The 16,280-nt window shown below is 37.3% G+C and overlaps 1 protein-coding gene across 2 annotated transcripts in view; it reads right to left on the reverse strand.

The window, feature by feature from the left end:
• Window positions 1–368: 368 nt before the first annotated feature.
• Window positions 369–16,280, reverse strand: part of AKAP6 (A-kinase anchoring protein 6) — a gene marked incomplete at both ends in the record, with an annotated part of 226,240 nt that continues 210,328 nt past the window's right edge. The window contains 2 exons of one of the 2 annotated variants that reach the window (XM_082318955.1): window positions 369–622; window positions 737–3,800. In XM_082318955.1, coding sequence (XP_082175081.1) covers window positions 369–622; window positions 737–3,800 — 3,318 coding nt within the window. Of the gene's footprint in view, window positions 3,801–16,280 lie in introns of both variants that reach the window. The other variant, XM_082318954.1, reaches the window with a different exon arrangement.

Below are 16,280 nucleotides of genomic sequence, written 5' to 3' on the forward strand. Positions count from 1 at the left end.
CACAGCTCAGTTGAGGAGGGAAGAGGAGACTGATATAGAAATATTACGTTTGAAGAATTCCCAAGTTCTGCAAGATAGCAGATTTGTTCCAGAAGGGAGCAGCTCCAGTCAGTGCAAAGCCAAAGGGCAAGAAGCAGTTAGTATTCACTGCATTGTTGACCAGTGGCATGTGAATTGGGGTTAGAGTGTAATTAAAACAAATGATATAGCACTATCATAAAACAGAAGCCCTGGATGGTGATTCATCTCCTTTCATTGTACAAAAATGTGAAAAAAAAGGCAAAAAAAAAGTAAAAAAAATGAATGTGCAACTTGTAGAGTACATACCTGTTTTTAGGATAATGTACGTGCCTGGAGAGGGTTACATTTTATCTGTGCATATTTATATGTCTTTCCTTATGAAGATTCAGGAGATTTTCTTCACAAGTAAGAGTTTTACTGTTCTGATGCAAAACATCCTGTTTCTGTGAATGGCCAGGCTTTAACTGAAACTCTGTAGCTGAAGCCTCTTCAGAAGCAGCAACACATCCTTTGGGCTCTTTAGTTCCAGGTGATTTTCCTGTACTACTCTTTTTAGTGCTAAGCCCTGGAGAATTCTTTTCCAAACCTTCAGTTTGCTCGTCTGAAAGCAGCGAATCATCAGCAGCATTTTTCAAATTGTTTGATGCACTTTGTTTCTTAGGATTGGGGACCTTTATATCATTGTCATCATCACATAAGAAAGATAAATCCCTACCTTCAGATGAAGTTTTAACTTCTTCTAATGACTCTAGAGTCACTTCTACTGACTCTGGAGATGTTTCAGAAATAGTGTTAGAAATAGGTTGCTGCTGCTCAACTCGTGCTTCGGGAGTACCATTAGAAATGGATTGCTGCTGCTCAACCCGTTCTTCCTCAGGACAGGCTTCAAAAAAGCATTCAATATTTTCTCTCTCATCTGTGAAGTCCAGTGGCACAGGAGTGCTGCTTTTTTCCTCTATGTATTTGATTACCTCTCCACAGTCACTATCATGAGAAGAAAGTGAAAGATAAGAATAGAAGTCCCCTTTTCTTAGCTGAATGGGTCTGTGAGAGTGTTCTAATACTTTTTCCTTGATCTGTGCTAATGAAGCTGGAGCAGATGACTCACATTCAGGTTGTGACTTACTTTTCAAAGCTGTTGATGCCATGTCTATTATCTCCCTCACAAAATTGTGTACTGAGCCATCTTCTATGTTTTTTTTATCAAAAGCAACAGATTCACAGTTACAGCATGACTCAAGACCATTGGCTGAGGAGTCACATTCTGCTTCATTGGATTTCAAGGCTGTACAGCAATCAGTAGATTTTTCAGTAATGCTTATTCCATGTTGTTGACCATTAGGTAAGGATGTTTGTAAAGCTGTATCTTGTATGTCTACACAATTCATTTCTGAGGAAGATTCAAGACAAGGCTTTTTAGCAGGAGAGGAAGCAACAGAGTGACAATCAGGCTGAAGATGGCTTTGACATTCTTTTGGAGGGTTTCTGGATCCATCTGATGACAGAACGGTCTCCTTGCCATCCATATGTGAATCATCTGAACTGTCTGTAAATGCTTCACAGACACAACATTCATTTTCAGCTTCTCTGACATCAAGTGATGCATGAGTTTTGAGAGTTGCTGATGTTCTAACAAGACCTTCCTTTTGACTGCCAAGAGTGTTTTCAACATTGCCATTCTCCATATCATCCACAAGCTGATCCTTCACAGCCTGAGAGATATCTTTCATCAGGTGACTCTTTGTCCCTTTTTCACGATCACGTGGTACATTCTTACTATTGCCATTATTTTCTGATATCTTCTGTACTGAACCATTCAATAGTGTTTCAATGCTTAGTGTATCTGTGCCTTTCGATGTCTCGTTACTAACTTCTTTACTGCGCTGAATTTCATCACTGAGGTTACTTTTTCTCTTCTCCCTTGTCAAAGAAAATTTTGGTCTAATCCAAGTTTGGAGTTCATTTTTTATATAATCAAGTCCTGAAATTAAATTGCATTCTTCATAAATATCCTCATCAGTTGCTATACTGGAGTCATCATCTTCATCTTTGATACCTAGCTCTTCCTCAGTTAAAGTAAGGGTGGAACTTGAAAGCAAATCACTGTCATCTTCATCATCAGTACAAGCAGAAGTGCAGGAGACATTAACAATCATGCTGACATTGACATCGCTTTCATCAGCTACAGATCTATTAAGATGTTTTCTAAATGATGCATTTGAATCTGGTATTTTATTTCTGTGCAGTACAATGTCTTCAGAGCAGAGAGAAAGATCCTCACTGCTGCTGAGTTCAGTAAGAGAAGCTGCTGAGTCTTCGTTGATTGAGGATGCAATATCTAGAGACAGCTGTCCAGTAAAAGACATTTTTTGGGAGCTACTTTGGAGTGTTATATCAGAGATGCTGCGCTTTATCTTTTGATCTAAAGGACTCTGGATATTCTCTAAGCGATTTAAAAGATCTAATGTCCTTTTGCTGAGCTCTCCAACAGAATCACTGCTTGCGCTTATGTCTCCTGAGCCATGATGACTAAAAAGATCTTCATTGCTTTTGTAGGAAGTCAGCCAGCTCTCCAAAGAGGTGCTTCGCTGAAGACCGTCTCCACTTTTAAAAATACCTGAGCTGAACAAATCGCCTACTACAGAGAGAGATTCTAGTGAAGAACTACGAGACAAAGTTGAAACCTGTCTTGTATTCTCTGTAACAGTTAATTTTCTTACGGTTTCTGCAGATTTACAGGAATTGGGAACTGATTCTCCAGGGATACTTGCCAGAGTATGCTCGTGAATAAACGCATCTGGTTGTGACTCTCCAGGCTTATGTTCAGATTTGCCAGGTATTTTATCAAAACAAAACCCATGAAACAAACTGCCCTCTGTATGCATTTTTTCAATTTGTGATTGTTTCATTAACACTGGTAATTTGAATTTGGAGCCTTGAAGATATGAGTAATCATAAAATGTAAACACGTCATGTTTTCCTTGCAATTCTTCTAGACAAACAGGGTTACCCATGGTAATGCTGTCCAAATCCTCATCATTTTCACTTCCACAACATGCGGAAGGTGCCAACTGGAAATCGCTTGAGAGATTAGCATGGTCTTCTTCATCTTGTTTTAGTTTTTGTTTTATTACATCGACTATGTCATCCACTTGAGTTTCTGCATGCCCAATTTCAGGATTACTCTGAGTGCTTTCAATATCATTTAGCAAAAAAATTTCTGAATTATTTGTAGTTTCTGTGTCACATTCACTCACTATCCCACTCTCACTCTCAGAATGCCTGCTTATGTTTCCACTCTGATACATATAGTTATATGGTTTTGCCAGTGTGGTCCCCCCTATTAGGTCTGGCAGGGATTTGGTAGATGAAAATGACGAGTCTTTACTTAGACTTTTGTTTAAAATGTTAGACTCTGTTACACTGGAGAGTTTGGATGCTTTTTTCAAAAAAGGCATGTGTTTTTTTTCTGATAATTCAATATTATGAAGACTATAGACCTGATAGATGTGAGGATTTGGAGGGGAAGTAATGCTGGGACAATAAAGAGGACTTCCACGATCACTGATACTTTCGTCTTCATTCACATCGTTATCACCACTTTCTCCCAAAGCAGGTTTCTGGCTTAGATCATCCTTCTTGAGTTCCTGATCAGGATCACTTAAGTCTTCATGAATACTGATCAGCTTATTACTTATGTCAGTTTCATCCCATTCTAGCGCATCTTCACTTGGACCATTTAGATCCATCAAACTGGGATCAATAACGTTCAGAGGCTCCTGGAAAAAAAATGTCAAAGATTAAAAATATTTACAGCTGCACTTTAAATGTGCTTCCACTGAAATCGTATAAGTAAATTAATGGGAGTAAAGTGCATTTTTGGAACAATGATCACTAATAGGCTTTTAATTTTGTTACGTTTTGTGTACCATTACAATGATCAATTAAAATGAAACCTATTAAATTTTGCATGATTTCTTAGTCGTCTTAGGGTTTTTTCTTATTTGCTGTCAAAATATAATACAGAAATTTGACTTTTCTTTAATAGAGATTAATTGTGATTAGTCATTTTATATGTAACAAGTTTTAACCATTCTGCAGAATCACACAGGAGTGTATTAGTGTGTTAGTAAAAAATACGTGATTAGCGCTTTATGTTGGATATATGGGAATCTCTCTTAGCCTGTTTAAGTTTCAAAGAGTTAAGATACAACAGATTTATTAGAGGATTTTTGATATGTTTATAACAAACTTTTGTGTTATCAGCCTTAAAAATACAGATCTAATGCACTGGAAACCACAAGACTTGATGAATTTTTATTAGAATTTCTATTTATTCTTTACTTGATAATAAAGGCAATACTAATGACCAGTAAGTAAGACTAATGAATGTTAATATCTTCACCTGTAAGAACAATCAATCAGTCTAATCAAATACTACATGAATTTCAAATATTGTCTGTGCTGACACCTTTCTCTGGGAAAGGGCTGATAAATAATTGAGCTAAACTTAGTTTGCTTTTTTTAAGACTTTTGTAACTTTCTGGTAATATTTGCTATTATGACTCACAACATACAGTATCAAGAATTGTTCCTTCTAGAACCATGTGTGGGAGAGGAAGAACACCTTGACAACTTTCGTCACTCAAATGCGATGTGTCAAGGGGCCAACAGTACGGAATCACTTTAAACCCCTCAAAATAAGACAGAAGTGGTCCCTGATTTTGGTGCTGGTTCTCTGAGCATAAGTTAATTTTACTTTTATTTTTCTATTTATTGAGAGGCCTCCATTTTAGGAAAGGCTTTGCTTATACAATAAGTCTTGTAATAGAACAGTTAACTAATCTAGAATTGTTTAGTTAAAATCATCATAACAGTTGAACAATGATCACTCTATCCAGAAAAACAAGCACTTTTTTCAAAAAAACTTTCAACTATGATCTCTCACTCTCTCGAGCTTTCTTGGAGCAAGTTTTGTTTTTCAAATACAGCATTGATCATGCGCCAAACGGCAATCTAAATCACAACAAACTTACAAAGTTACAGAAATACAAGGAGATAAAATGAGGCTGTAGTCCAATGAAGTGCAGTTGTACAGAACTTAGTTCCCGACTTAGATTCATCAAGACTTGGCCAAGGTTAATTGTGAAGGGGAAGGCATGTATCTCTGACTGCGATTCTCAGCTGGGAACTTTCTTTTTGAAGTAGGAACTAAAGCTACTCAGCCCTTTTGTGAGAAATCATGGGGTGTTCCCCAACAGCTCAATAGCTAGGGCACTGATTTTGTGCATGGGACACTGTCAGACTGAGCATAAGAGACATGAACCAGGTTCCCATTCTCTCAGGAGAAGTCCTACCTACATGCTGTCCTGAAAAGAAGCTTGCTTATCCTGTTTCATTTTGCATAAAACAATTAAATATTAATTGGGTCATAGATAGACAAGGAGAATTTTATCCTGCAGTGCAGTCTTCAGCACATTTGACTGGCAAGAGGCACGGATAGGTCCAAATCCCTGCTCCAGTGTCTATTTAATTATGGATATAGGTGGCACTGTTTCTGTGCAAGACACAAGGCTATCCCATCCCAGTATGTCCAGTAGACCAATGGCTAAAACCCTCAGCAGACATAAGGAAGAATTATTTTCTCCAAATTGGGCAGAGTAGCTATCCACCATTCAGCAGGGTGATATGACTATTAATATATTTGATAAACCAAGACATTCTCCATGTAAGTTGTCCTCATGCTTCATTGGGCTTAGTTGTAAAGTAGGTCCCTGAGTACTGCAGCTGTGTTAAGATATCGCAAATAATCATGGGCAGAAATATAGGTGCCAAAGAATTTTTTCCTCCTTGGCAGGTTAGGAGGCTTTGGGGATTTTGAGAATCTGTCATGTCTAATGTTGCAGACTAGAGTCTCTTTGTGAATCTACCTACCCCAAAGCTTTTATGGAGTAAATTTATTACAGTCTTTTTTTTCCCTGTGAGATACTGGCTAGTGATAGCTTAAATGTTAGATTTCCATGAAAACTCCCATTTGCTAGACAGCTAAGGCTATCAGATCAGTTCTGTGCATCGTGGAGTTCAGAAGTCCATATCTGGATTTGCCAGTTTGCCATGTTTTCATAATGGCTTCTGGCTGGTACTTAGTTCAACCCAGTTTCCCACCTGGAGCTGACCCTTAACCAACGTGCAAGTAAAAACTGGTGCAAGAGAATGACAATAATCAAATTAAGTTAGTTTGTAAACGTGTTAGATTAAACAAGAAATCAGCTACAATTACTCATTTTCTCTGTGGCATGTTTTACGACTCTGTCGTACTTAGCATTAGGAAGTCATTGCTGTGAAAAGCTTCCTAAACTGCACAATTTTACTGTTTTAAGCTTCTGCCAGATGCAAAAAGAAATTCCTGAAGGCAGGAAATCAGCAGCAGGTTCCAAGGATTTTATGTTCCATAAAATCTGATTTTGTTTCTCAAAACCAAAACATTTGGTCCTTATTGGTCAGGAAGATAACCTTCCCCCCTGTAAATCAGCACTTGGCTGCCTTGTTTGTTCTGCAAGTCAGATGGACTAAAACAATAAAACATGTAGAGTTGTGACCTCAGCCCATCCATCTTCAGTGAGTGCTCCTTACTTCAAAGCCTATTTTTTATTCTTCAAGTGCACATGCTTTTCTGAGACCTGGTATATACTCAGAAGTTTTGCAGGCATAGCTATGACAGTAAGAGATTTTATCTTTTTTTTTTTTTTAATTCTGATTGTCACAGCTATAATTCCAAAGGCCCTTACGTAGATATGGTCATTTTACCAGCGTAGCTTTCTCTGTCCAGGGAACTGACTGAATTGATATTAGTGAATTACTACCTTTCTTATAAGCATCACTTCTCTTGAAGAAACCTACCAGTACAACTTTAGCAGTTATCAGCTACATGGGGCAGCCCTTACCAAGTACAGACCAAGTTTTAAGTTTGAAACAAACCACTCAGCTTAAGTCACAAACATTTTGTATTTGGCATTTTCAGCAGTATATATTTTCCATTTCTTTTCTACAAAATTTAGCAAAGCTGCTCAAACAAGAAAGAGACTTTAGACATTGAGGTAGTTGTTGGAGAGAGCAGCACCATACAGACTCTTGAATAAAGCTCTGGAGTGAAGAATGGAAGGTGGTGTCACTCTAGCCTATATTTGCACTGACAGCAGTAGCAAGGTAAAACCCAGGAACCTCTGAGGACTATTTTTATTGTGTCAGATGTCTCTTTATCAGGCTGCTCAGTGTATAGGTAGGGTGCTGGAGGATTACAATTATCATGATAGTAATAGATTATTAGGTCTTGCCAACAGAACATTTACAATTCCCCAAACTGATCCTTTACTTGGTGTTGTACAGAGGATGGGAGGCACAACACCATAAGTGTCAGCTGGTGTCAGAGCTAAATTCTGATTGCTCACTTTACTGGGAAAAAATGCTATTGTTTCTTCTCCTGTCTTTGTTTTTCACTCCAAAGAACTGTATCATATTGCAAAATGTATCTTTTACACAAAGCAGACAAATCTTCTATTGCCATTTGCAATTGGGAAAACTTTACTAGTGTGAGAACCGCACCATATTTTTTATCCAATCTCAGTTAATTAGGAATAGGGCTTTCCTACAGAGTTTGCACTTACATACTCTAAAAGATGTTCTACCTAGCTCGGTTCAAGGTATCGCTCCTCGAACCACAAATACCCAGAAAGAAAAGGGTCTGTCACAGACAGACATGATGATCTCCACATGTGAGACAGTCTACAATTAAAGAGGAGCTTTGAGTGTGCTACAGAGCTCCAGATTACAGCGGGGTGAGCCCTGGAGGTTTACTCTTAAGTCCTGGCCTTGCTGAAGTCTGTGACAAAACATGCTGCAAAGGTACCATTCTGTCTGGCAAAAATCCTTTGGATACCAGCTGGTGTAACTGATTGCACCAAACTTCCCGGAATTTAGAAACTTGTTTTTTATGTGTGCAAGAGCGTGTGTGTATAAATAGACACACACATATATACACGTGTGTATGTGTGGGTATATGTCATCTTTCCAAAAAAATGGGTATCTTTAGAGAAGCTCAGAGGGACTTTATCATTATAAAGTCACTAAATACCACTATGTCTAGAGTAGATCTTGATGGTCACGTGGTTCACAGTAAAAGAAGGTAAATGTTTTTGACCAAGGAAGTGAAAAATAACAATGCAATAAGAACAAAAAGATGCACAATATTATGCATATTCCTATTTTTAAAATATTACCACTAGATAAACAACATTTAGGAAACATTTACTGTTGCATGAAGAGTTTCTAATATAATTAAGTCAAGAATCAATTAAATTACAGACTCAGAAGAGTGAAAGTTTGAACTAATTCTAGTATATTTGAAAGTGCTGCTTTAAGGAGTTTGGCTATTCCTAATTTGAACCCTGAACTATTTTGCTCAGGACAGGATTCCCATTTCAGTGGGATAACTCATGTGAGCAAAGTTAGGTGTGCACTTAAATGCTTGTAGAGTTCGTGTTTAATGGTTAAACAGTTAATCTGCTGAAAATGTTAATGGGAAGAAACAAGATTATTAAGTCAAATAAAGACATTTCCTCAACCCCAGTGCTCTTTAAGGAAAAGTCTCAAAAATGCATTTTTTCATTTGTTTCCTTTACTAAAACACGGATAGTTTTGCTTTTTCTGCAGCAAATTTTATTAAACAATGATTCTCTGTTTCGGCTTCATTTGCATGTGCTACTCCAGTACAGATACTTTGTGTTGGTGAAACAGGCCTGTAATGTAACCCCTACGTACCATTATATTTTTTTAAAGGAATTAACATGAAAAAAAGAGCTTTTACAATAATAAATACAAACTCTGTTCCTCCCTCCCCTGCAACATATCCTTCAGTTGCTGTGGACAAATTATCCAAACTCAACTGCACTTAGGGGCCAGGGGAAAAAGAAAAAGAAAGAAAGAAAACCATCCCCCATCTCCAGGAATGTGTGCACATTCAAGGAAGACAAACATGATTTTGTCTTTTGAAAAATGCAACCATGCCAAGTACTTCTGCTGAGGGAAATAGTCATGTGTACAGTACCCACTTCACCTCTGCTTCACTTAAGTTCATTTTCTAAATGGGGTTCTCTATACCGTAGCCAACAAGAAAACTGTCCCCGTTTCCCAGTACCAATGTTTTAATATGCATAAGCATATGCATAATATTCCACGTGCAAAATGCTGAAGTGACCTGCACATTACAATATGGTCTCAAAATATATGGGAGCAGTATGTTTTATCACAGAACACTAGAGAAACTGATCATGAACATACATATTTGTTATAATTGCAATTAAATAAGAAGGTACATATTTATTTCCTCAGAAAATAAGATCCAAAACTGTGGTTCATACTTTCTCTTGCTTCATTTTACAGTTATTATTGCCTCCCTCAATAAAATAATAAGCTCAACCCTGCACATGCTTTTCTGCTAGGCGTTATGGATGCTTACAGGTATTGCCAGGGTCGTACATCGGTGGTTGTATGTACAGACTCCTGTACCACAGGAAGGACACTAACTTCACCTCTGCTCTCTGCAGTCACAGATGTCACATGCAAGGGTCTCGGTGAAAGGTGGGTCTTATGGGAACAAGCGAGGTTCCACCATTGCTCAGGTACCTGTCTTTATGACGATGTCTGAAGTTCTCTGATAATGCCCAGAAATAAAAGTCTAGAGGATAGGATTATCATATCCAGGTTTTAAAACTGATCATTTTCTTTATCATGATAGCAGTTTTGTGAGCACATGTTCTAAGCAACAGCTGAAATAACTGCAGTGACATTTTAAGAGGATGCCCAGCTGAAAACTATCAGTCCCTACTAGTAGTAGAAGTGTTTTAAAAAGTCAGAGAAATTGCCCATTTTCTAACCATTATTCTGCTATTCAAATGTCATTTGATGATGCTAGATAACACTCTGGGGTCAGTCATGCCTGCACATGAGTCCTGTGAGGGTCTTCTGACTATCTTGGTAAGCTGCCTGCAGTACCAGATGGCCAAAAGAAAGAGTGAAAGCCTCCAGCCCCTCCACCACACACCGGCTGGTGCAGAGAAGCCAGGCTGGAACAGAAGGTGAGCCGTGTCAGCAGAAGGCCTGCAGGAAGTAACTTCTATCACAGATCAAGGCAAAAGCAGGGACTCAACTTGTTTAGTCCCTGCGCTGTGCCCAGAGCATCACTGCTAACACACTACCCATTATCCGTTTTCCAGCCTCTATGGAAGCAGTGGCCTCCTTTTTTTGCCACCATATCCTCATATGGCTTTCTAAAATCTCTGGTTCTCATTTGCTGAAGAAGCCCTTTAAATGTTACTAGAGAGTAGAAGAACATCTATAACATTTTTATATCGAATCATATTGTCATCCAAATAGGTTTACAATCTCAGACCTATATTCCAAGTTGTGTATTTGGGCTTTTTTTTTTGCTTTTTTTGTGAGGAGAAAACCTGGCTACATGGCATATTTTACTGACTGTTGTTTTTGCTGCTTTGTAGTTTTCTTTTCATCTGTCAAGAGGTTACATGACAGGATTTTTTGCCCTTGAATGTCATTTTGGTCTCACCTTTACTTCAGAGGAATATATGATTTTCTTTGCACAAGAATCCAACACAAGCCCTTTATGAAACTCTTAGAAAAACATTCCTAGCTTTACCCAAACCCAAAATGTTGCCATGAACACCTAGTTCAGAAAAGAGCAAATCCTGGCACTCTACCTCAGATACACACCCATGCAAGCTGGTAGGAGTTCATCCATGCCAAGTCTCAGAATTTGACCCAATCAAAGATCAGTCTTTATGGTTAAGACAAAAAATTCCACCAAAACCAGGAAATCTGTAGAACCGACCATGCTTAGCAGGTTTAAATATTGCTTGCCTACACTGCAGAACAGCACTATTTTTCACTGGTATGCCTATATTGATGGCAAACCAGTTGCATTCTGCATTCAGATGCTCATGTACAAAGTTGTACTAGCAAAGCTACAGTGGCATAATAAAATCACTATTGTTTTGTCCGTGTACTAGTTGAGGTCTGCATACTGGTTAAGAATATTTTCAATTTAGTATCATTCACATTGGAACTGGTACTCTTTTAATGGTGTACTCTCAGTTAAACCAGAAAAACTCGGTGGACAAAATGAATGGACTCAGTAGACACAATAGCCATCTCCAACCTACAACAGGCACATCGGGACACCTGGAATCACAGAGTTTTTAAGAGCTTTGTTTCAGCAGAAATGAGTGTTTGTGACAAACACTAAAGAGTGAGAATCACTGTAAAAACAGATAGATATAAGGTACAAAAGAATAGGACATAAGCCCTTGGGAGCTTGACCTTAGGAGAAACCTAGAAAGAAAGTTTTCTCACTGAGAGCTGGAGGAGAAAGGCTTGAATTTCTAAGTAAAAATTCTTCCTGTATACATATTTATGAATAACGGGACTGCATGAAGAATATCTGGCTCTATCAACAGTTTCTCCTCCTGATGAAACAGTTGAGAGACTACCAAAGTTAGCCTAATTCATGCTATCAAAGAGAACGGACTCTTTTTTTCCCCCTATTTAAATTTTCGACACAATTTCTTTATAATCTCAGTCGAGGCACTTCCTGAAGTCATTGATTCACCATCTGTAAATTTGGGATATTGACTAGAGGGGAGTCAATAAGCAAATATTGTGAAGTCAAAGGCTAGAAGAATGCTTTATATTATAAGTACTTGCACAGTCTGCCCACCTGTGGATTTCCAAGTGTTAAGTTAAACACCATAGCTGTCAGTAAGTGGTAGAGAGTTCTCCTGGTGATGAATCAAAATTACAATGGTAAGCACCTTGAGGCTACAACAATACAACTGCTCCTTGCCATTACACAGCCTATATCTAAGAAGAGCTGCTTTTCAAATGTCGCAAAATAGAAACACTGGCCTTATGTCCAAGTATAAGAGGTCCCTAAGCAGAGCTCTTTCACTAAGATCATCTCATCCTTGAACTTCCAGATTTTTTTTCTTGTCTCTATCACCGGTAAGTGATGATGTTTGCAGTTTTCCCTGTACATAACAGATGCCAACACAGCCCTGGAGCTGGCTCTAAAAAAAGGATTGGAATTTTCAGTCTAATCTAGTAGGTCAAATAGATCCTGTGCAATGTCTCAAGTACCAGTGTTATATGCACATTTTGGTTTGGTCACTTTAGAAATGATTTAATAGAAGCATACTTTGTAGAAATTCACTTAGAGGAAGACAAAGTAATGGACAACTGTATCTTGTTATGGTGAAACATTTATATTCACCTGCCTTAGTTTGGCTGAGTACAAAATTACAATGGGGAGTACCTTGTTACAAAACCACTACTGCCATTGTTCAACTTTCTTTTCTTACAGGAGAGTTTATTTTAAATGTTACATAGTTTAAACTTGGGATCGAGTTGGAACATAAACTGAAGATTTAAGTCTATCCACAATGGCTATTTTCAGTGCTGATGAGGCACAAAAAGTCCAGTGAGTACCAAGAGTTTACAAAGTGGTGTAATAACTGAGGGGCACAGGGCTGTTAGTATTAACATTATTAGTATAAGTGGTGTTAATATACAACTTTAAAGTATAGAGCTCAAAGTCTTTCATGCAGCAGCTCAGGTTTGTAGTGAAACTGAATGTTTGGCACGCACCTTTTGTGTAATGCTTAGAGATTTTGGAACAGTTTATGGTATTTGGTTTCACACTGAAGCAATATTCCTCCCCCCTTTTAAAAATAAAAAAGGATTTTTAAAATAAAGCGTCTTTCTGCATTGTTCAGTAAACCTGCTGGATGAGCTGTGACTCCATAAAGTTTAGGAACTCATTTATTATGTTGGTAGATCAGACACTGCATTTATTCACACAGTGCATCTCTAAAACCTAGCTTTCATTAGAGCTGTGGGGAGGCCCAGTCTTTATCCCTTCACTCGAGAAGGTGAAGCTCAAGAAGATAATTAACCATGAAACAATGAGGAGGCTTGCTGGGTAAGCACTAGTGTGAAAACAGTTACTCCTCACAAAAGAGGGGAAATTAGCTGGCTGGATAAAAAAGGAAGTGTCAGACTGGAAGACTGAAAGGACTGCCAGCATAAGTAGATAGCTCTATGCATCATTAATGCAATTTTTTTAACATTTAAACTTCACCGCTTTCTAAATTTAAATGCATTTAAATGCTATGTGTTAGGGGAGATTAATATGCCACTTTAAAATAATTTCTCTTAAACTTTCCATTTTCATGTTTCACCAGTTTTAGTCACCGTTCCTATGTATGAAAAAATCGCTGCCTCTTAGTATTGTATTCTTGTTTACAAAGCCAATGTAAACAGAGCGTTCAAAAAAGATTCAGTTCATTCATTGTATTTTACAAGCCCATTATTTTACATTAAGACAGATATTTTTATGAACAAAAGTTCATTTTGATTTTACTGTTTCACAAAGTAAAGACTTATGATGTGTGTTTCCTTTCAAAACTTCCTTCTACTCGAACAGTGTTCCCTGAAGCGGCCACATTTTTGGCAGAAATTCAGTTATATGCTATGCCAAAAGAAATAGAATAAACAAACACTGCTTAATGCAGCTGGCGAGATAATTTACATATTGCTGCACACCAAACATGAAAACCTGAATATGGATTAGAGCTACAACGATGACATGAATGTCTTATATGTAAGAAGAAATGAAATTCAGATCATTATTGCTAACGATTTACATTTTATTATTTAATGTATATTATAGTACCCCGACACATAAATGTATGTACATATTTAAATATTAAGTAGATGTATGTATTACATTTTCTGTATATTTTACAGAAAAATGTGCTAGAAATATCTTGAAAAACTTTTAAATGGGTACATTTTTCATAGTTTTCTTTTGGTGAAAGCAGACTATCTAAATGACCGCATCCTAGGCTTTGGAAATAGTGAAAAAAACAAATACAATGAAAATCCTCTAGGCATTCCTTAAAGCTTCTTTGCTATACATAAAAATATAGTATAGGTAGGCCTTCAAATCTGCAAGTTCATGTGCTTTCAAAAAGCATCAGTCATTTTGGGTGAGATGAACAGTCCATTCAGCTGAGTCCATCTCCTGCAGCGGCCGGTAGTGAATGTTTATGGAAAAGTTAAAAAATCCTCAAACACATAGAATGGTAAAGAAGCTGCCATCCCAAATTTGAGAAGCCAGTCTGTGGGGACTTTCAGATTTGGAATTTAATAAGCATTAATTGATGTCTCCTCCATTAATTTGTCTAATTACTTACTGAACTCATTTGTGTTTTTGCTATCCACAACATCCTGTAGAAAGAAGTTTCAGTTTTATTATGCACTGCATGAAAATACTGTTCCCTTTTGATTGTTTTAAATCTCCTGCCTGATAATTTCATGGGGTACCTTATACTTTGTGTGTTAAGAAAAAGAGTCAATAATTGTACCTTATTTATTTTCATGCATTTTTTAAATAGTTTTTTATTGTATTCCTGTCTGCTTACAGCTGATGCAGCTCCTAGAACATCCTATAATATTGAACAATGAAACACTGATTATGCATATATTTACTGAAGATCCTGCAAATACATTTCCATAATGGCTGGAGGATTGGGACCCTACCATCCAATATGGAAGACCCTTGTAAAATGGAAATAACTGCTGTACAAGCTGTTAGAAAATAAGGTTTATTCCTCTCTTTCTAAAGTTTATTTATTTGAGAACTCTTGAAACAAAATATCAGAAAATTAGCTTCAGTTACACTCACATATCATTCCTTGCAGAACTGGGGTCATTAGAGATGCAGTGCAACAAGTCGTTAAATTAATTTAAAAATCCCAAGTTTGTGACTTTTGTATTTCCCTTGACTCTAATTTTTTAAACAATGCTGGCCTGAGTCATGATCTTATGATTAGTAGATCTTAGGCATCTGAATAAAACACTGACTTCATCCTGTAATCTGAAAACAATGCACTGCAATGAGAATCTCTATTTGCTGAGCACTTTTAAATATCTGGCCCTATACTTAAGTGCCGAAATAGGAAGTGAGTTCTTTTGAAATAAGACCTCTGTCCTTGAAAATAAACACCTAGCCATTTTTTCTCTTTCTTTATTAATGAGTTATTTTTGCCATTTAAATGGTGTTTGACTCTTGCAGAATCTGCATGCATTGGAAACATCAGATTTCCAATTTCTGAATATTACGTATTTTCCTACTAAAACTGATTATTCCTGAGAATTCACTTCAAGATTTTACACATCTTACAGTTCTAATGAATGTTTCAGGAGCAGGGAATATCTTTTTATCAAAGCTGTGGAAAGAGCTTTACTCACACTCTTTCGACCATTATTTAATTTGTAGCACAGGAAAAAAGATGAATAGATTGACAGCGGGTTGGTAGAATATATGCCACCATGCTATAAAAACCTAAACCTGCTACTGTGATGTTGACTTTTCCCATTATAAAGTTACAAAGCTCACATTTCTAGATTTTATAGGATTGAATTCTGCTGTCCCAAAACATGAATTTTTGTAATTACTTGTTGAATATTTATTTTAAAGAATTGTGGCAAGTTGATTTACTAATATTGCAGTTATCTACAAATGCAAAGAAATTAAGAATGTTAGATACACCACCAATGAGGGTCAAATGCTATTACCCATGAGAGAGAGGACAATATTTTCATGATCACATGTTGAATTAGAAAGCCGTGTGATAAACTGGCACTTTTGAAGGCTTCACTGGCATTCAAAATCTCTTGAGGGTTTGTAAACACCAACCATTTAAAAAAATCAGATCAGCAGAGAAGTATTACTAGCTTTCTACCAGCTATGAAATTCCCTCACCCAACTCCAGAACAACACCAGTCTGAAACACAGAGTGCCAGTAGATAGCTGAGAAACAGAACTATCTTCCGGCTGCATGGATGAACACAGAAGCTTTGTATATCCCCAAAAGAAAGGATTTCCAGCTTCTCACTGGGTAACACAGCACCACTGACCAGCCTTGAAAGTTTACAGTGTTTAAGCAACTTTTCCCTCTCTCTGAATTTACACATTCGAGCAGATTAAAACTGTATTAAACAGAAAAGGAATACAAAAGCAGTCCAAAGAAGCACTCCTTTTTAAATATAAATATATAGAGATGTACATGCAAAACACTGTAGTACTGAGCCAGCAAGTTTATGTAATTCTTCCCCTAGTATAATAG

Source organism: Platalea leucorodia (assembly GCF_965183815.1).
Source record: "Platalea leucorodia genome assembly, chromosome: 7".
NCBI classification, from domain to species: domain Eukaryota; kingdom Metazoa; phylum Chordata; class Aves; order Pelecaniformes; family Threskiornithidae; genus Platalea; species Platalea leucorodia.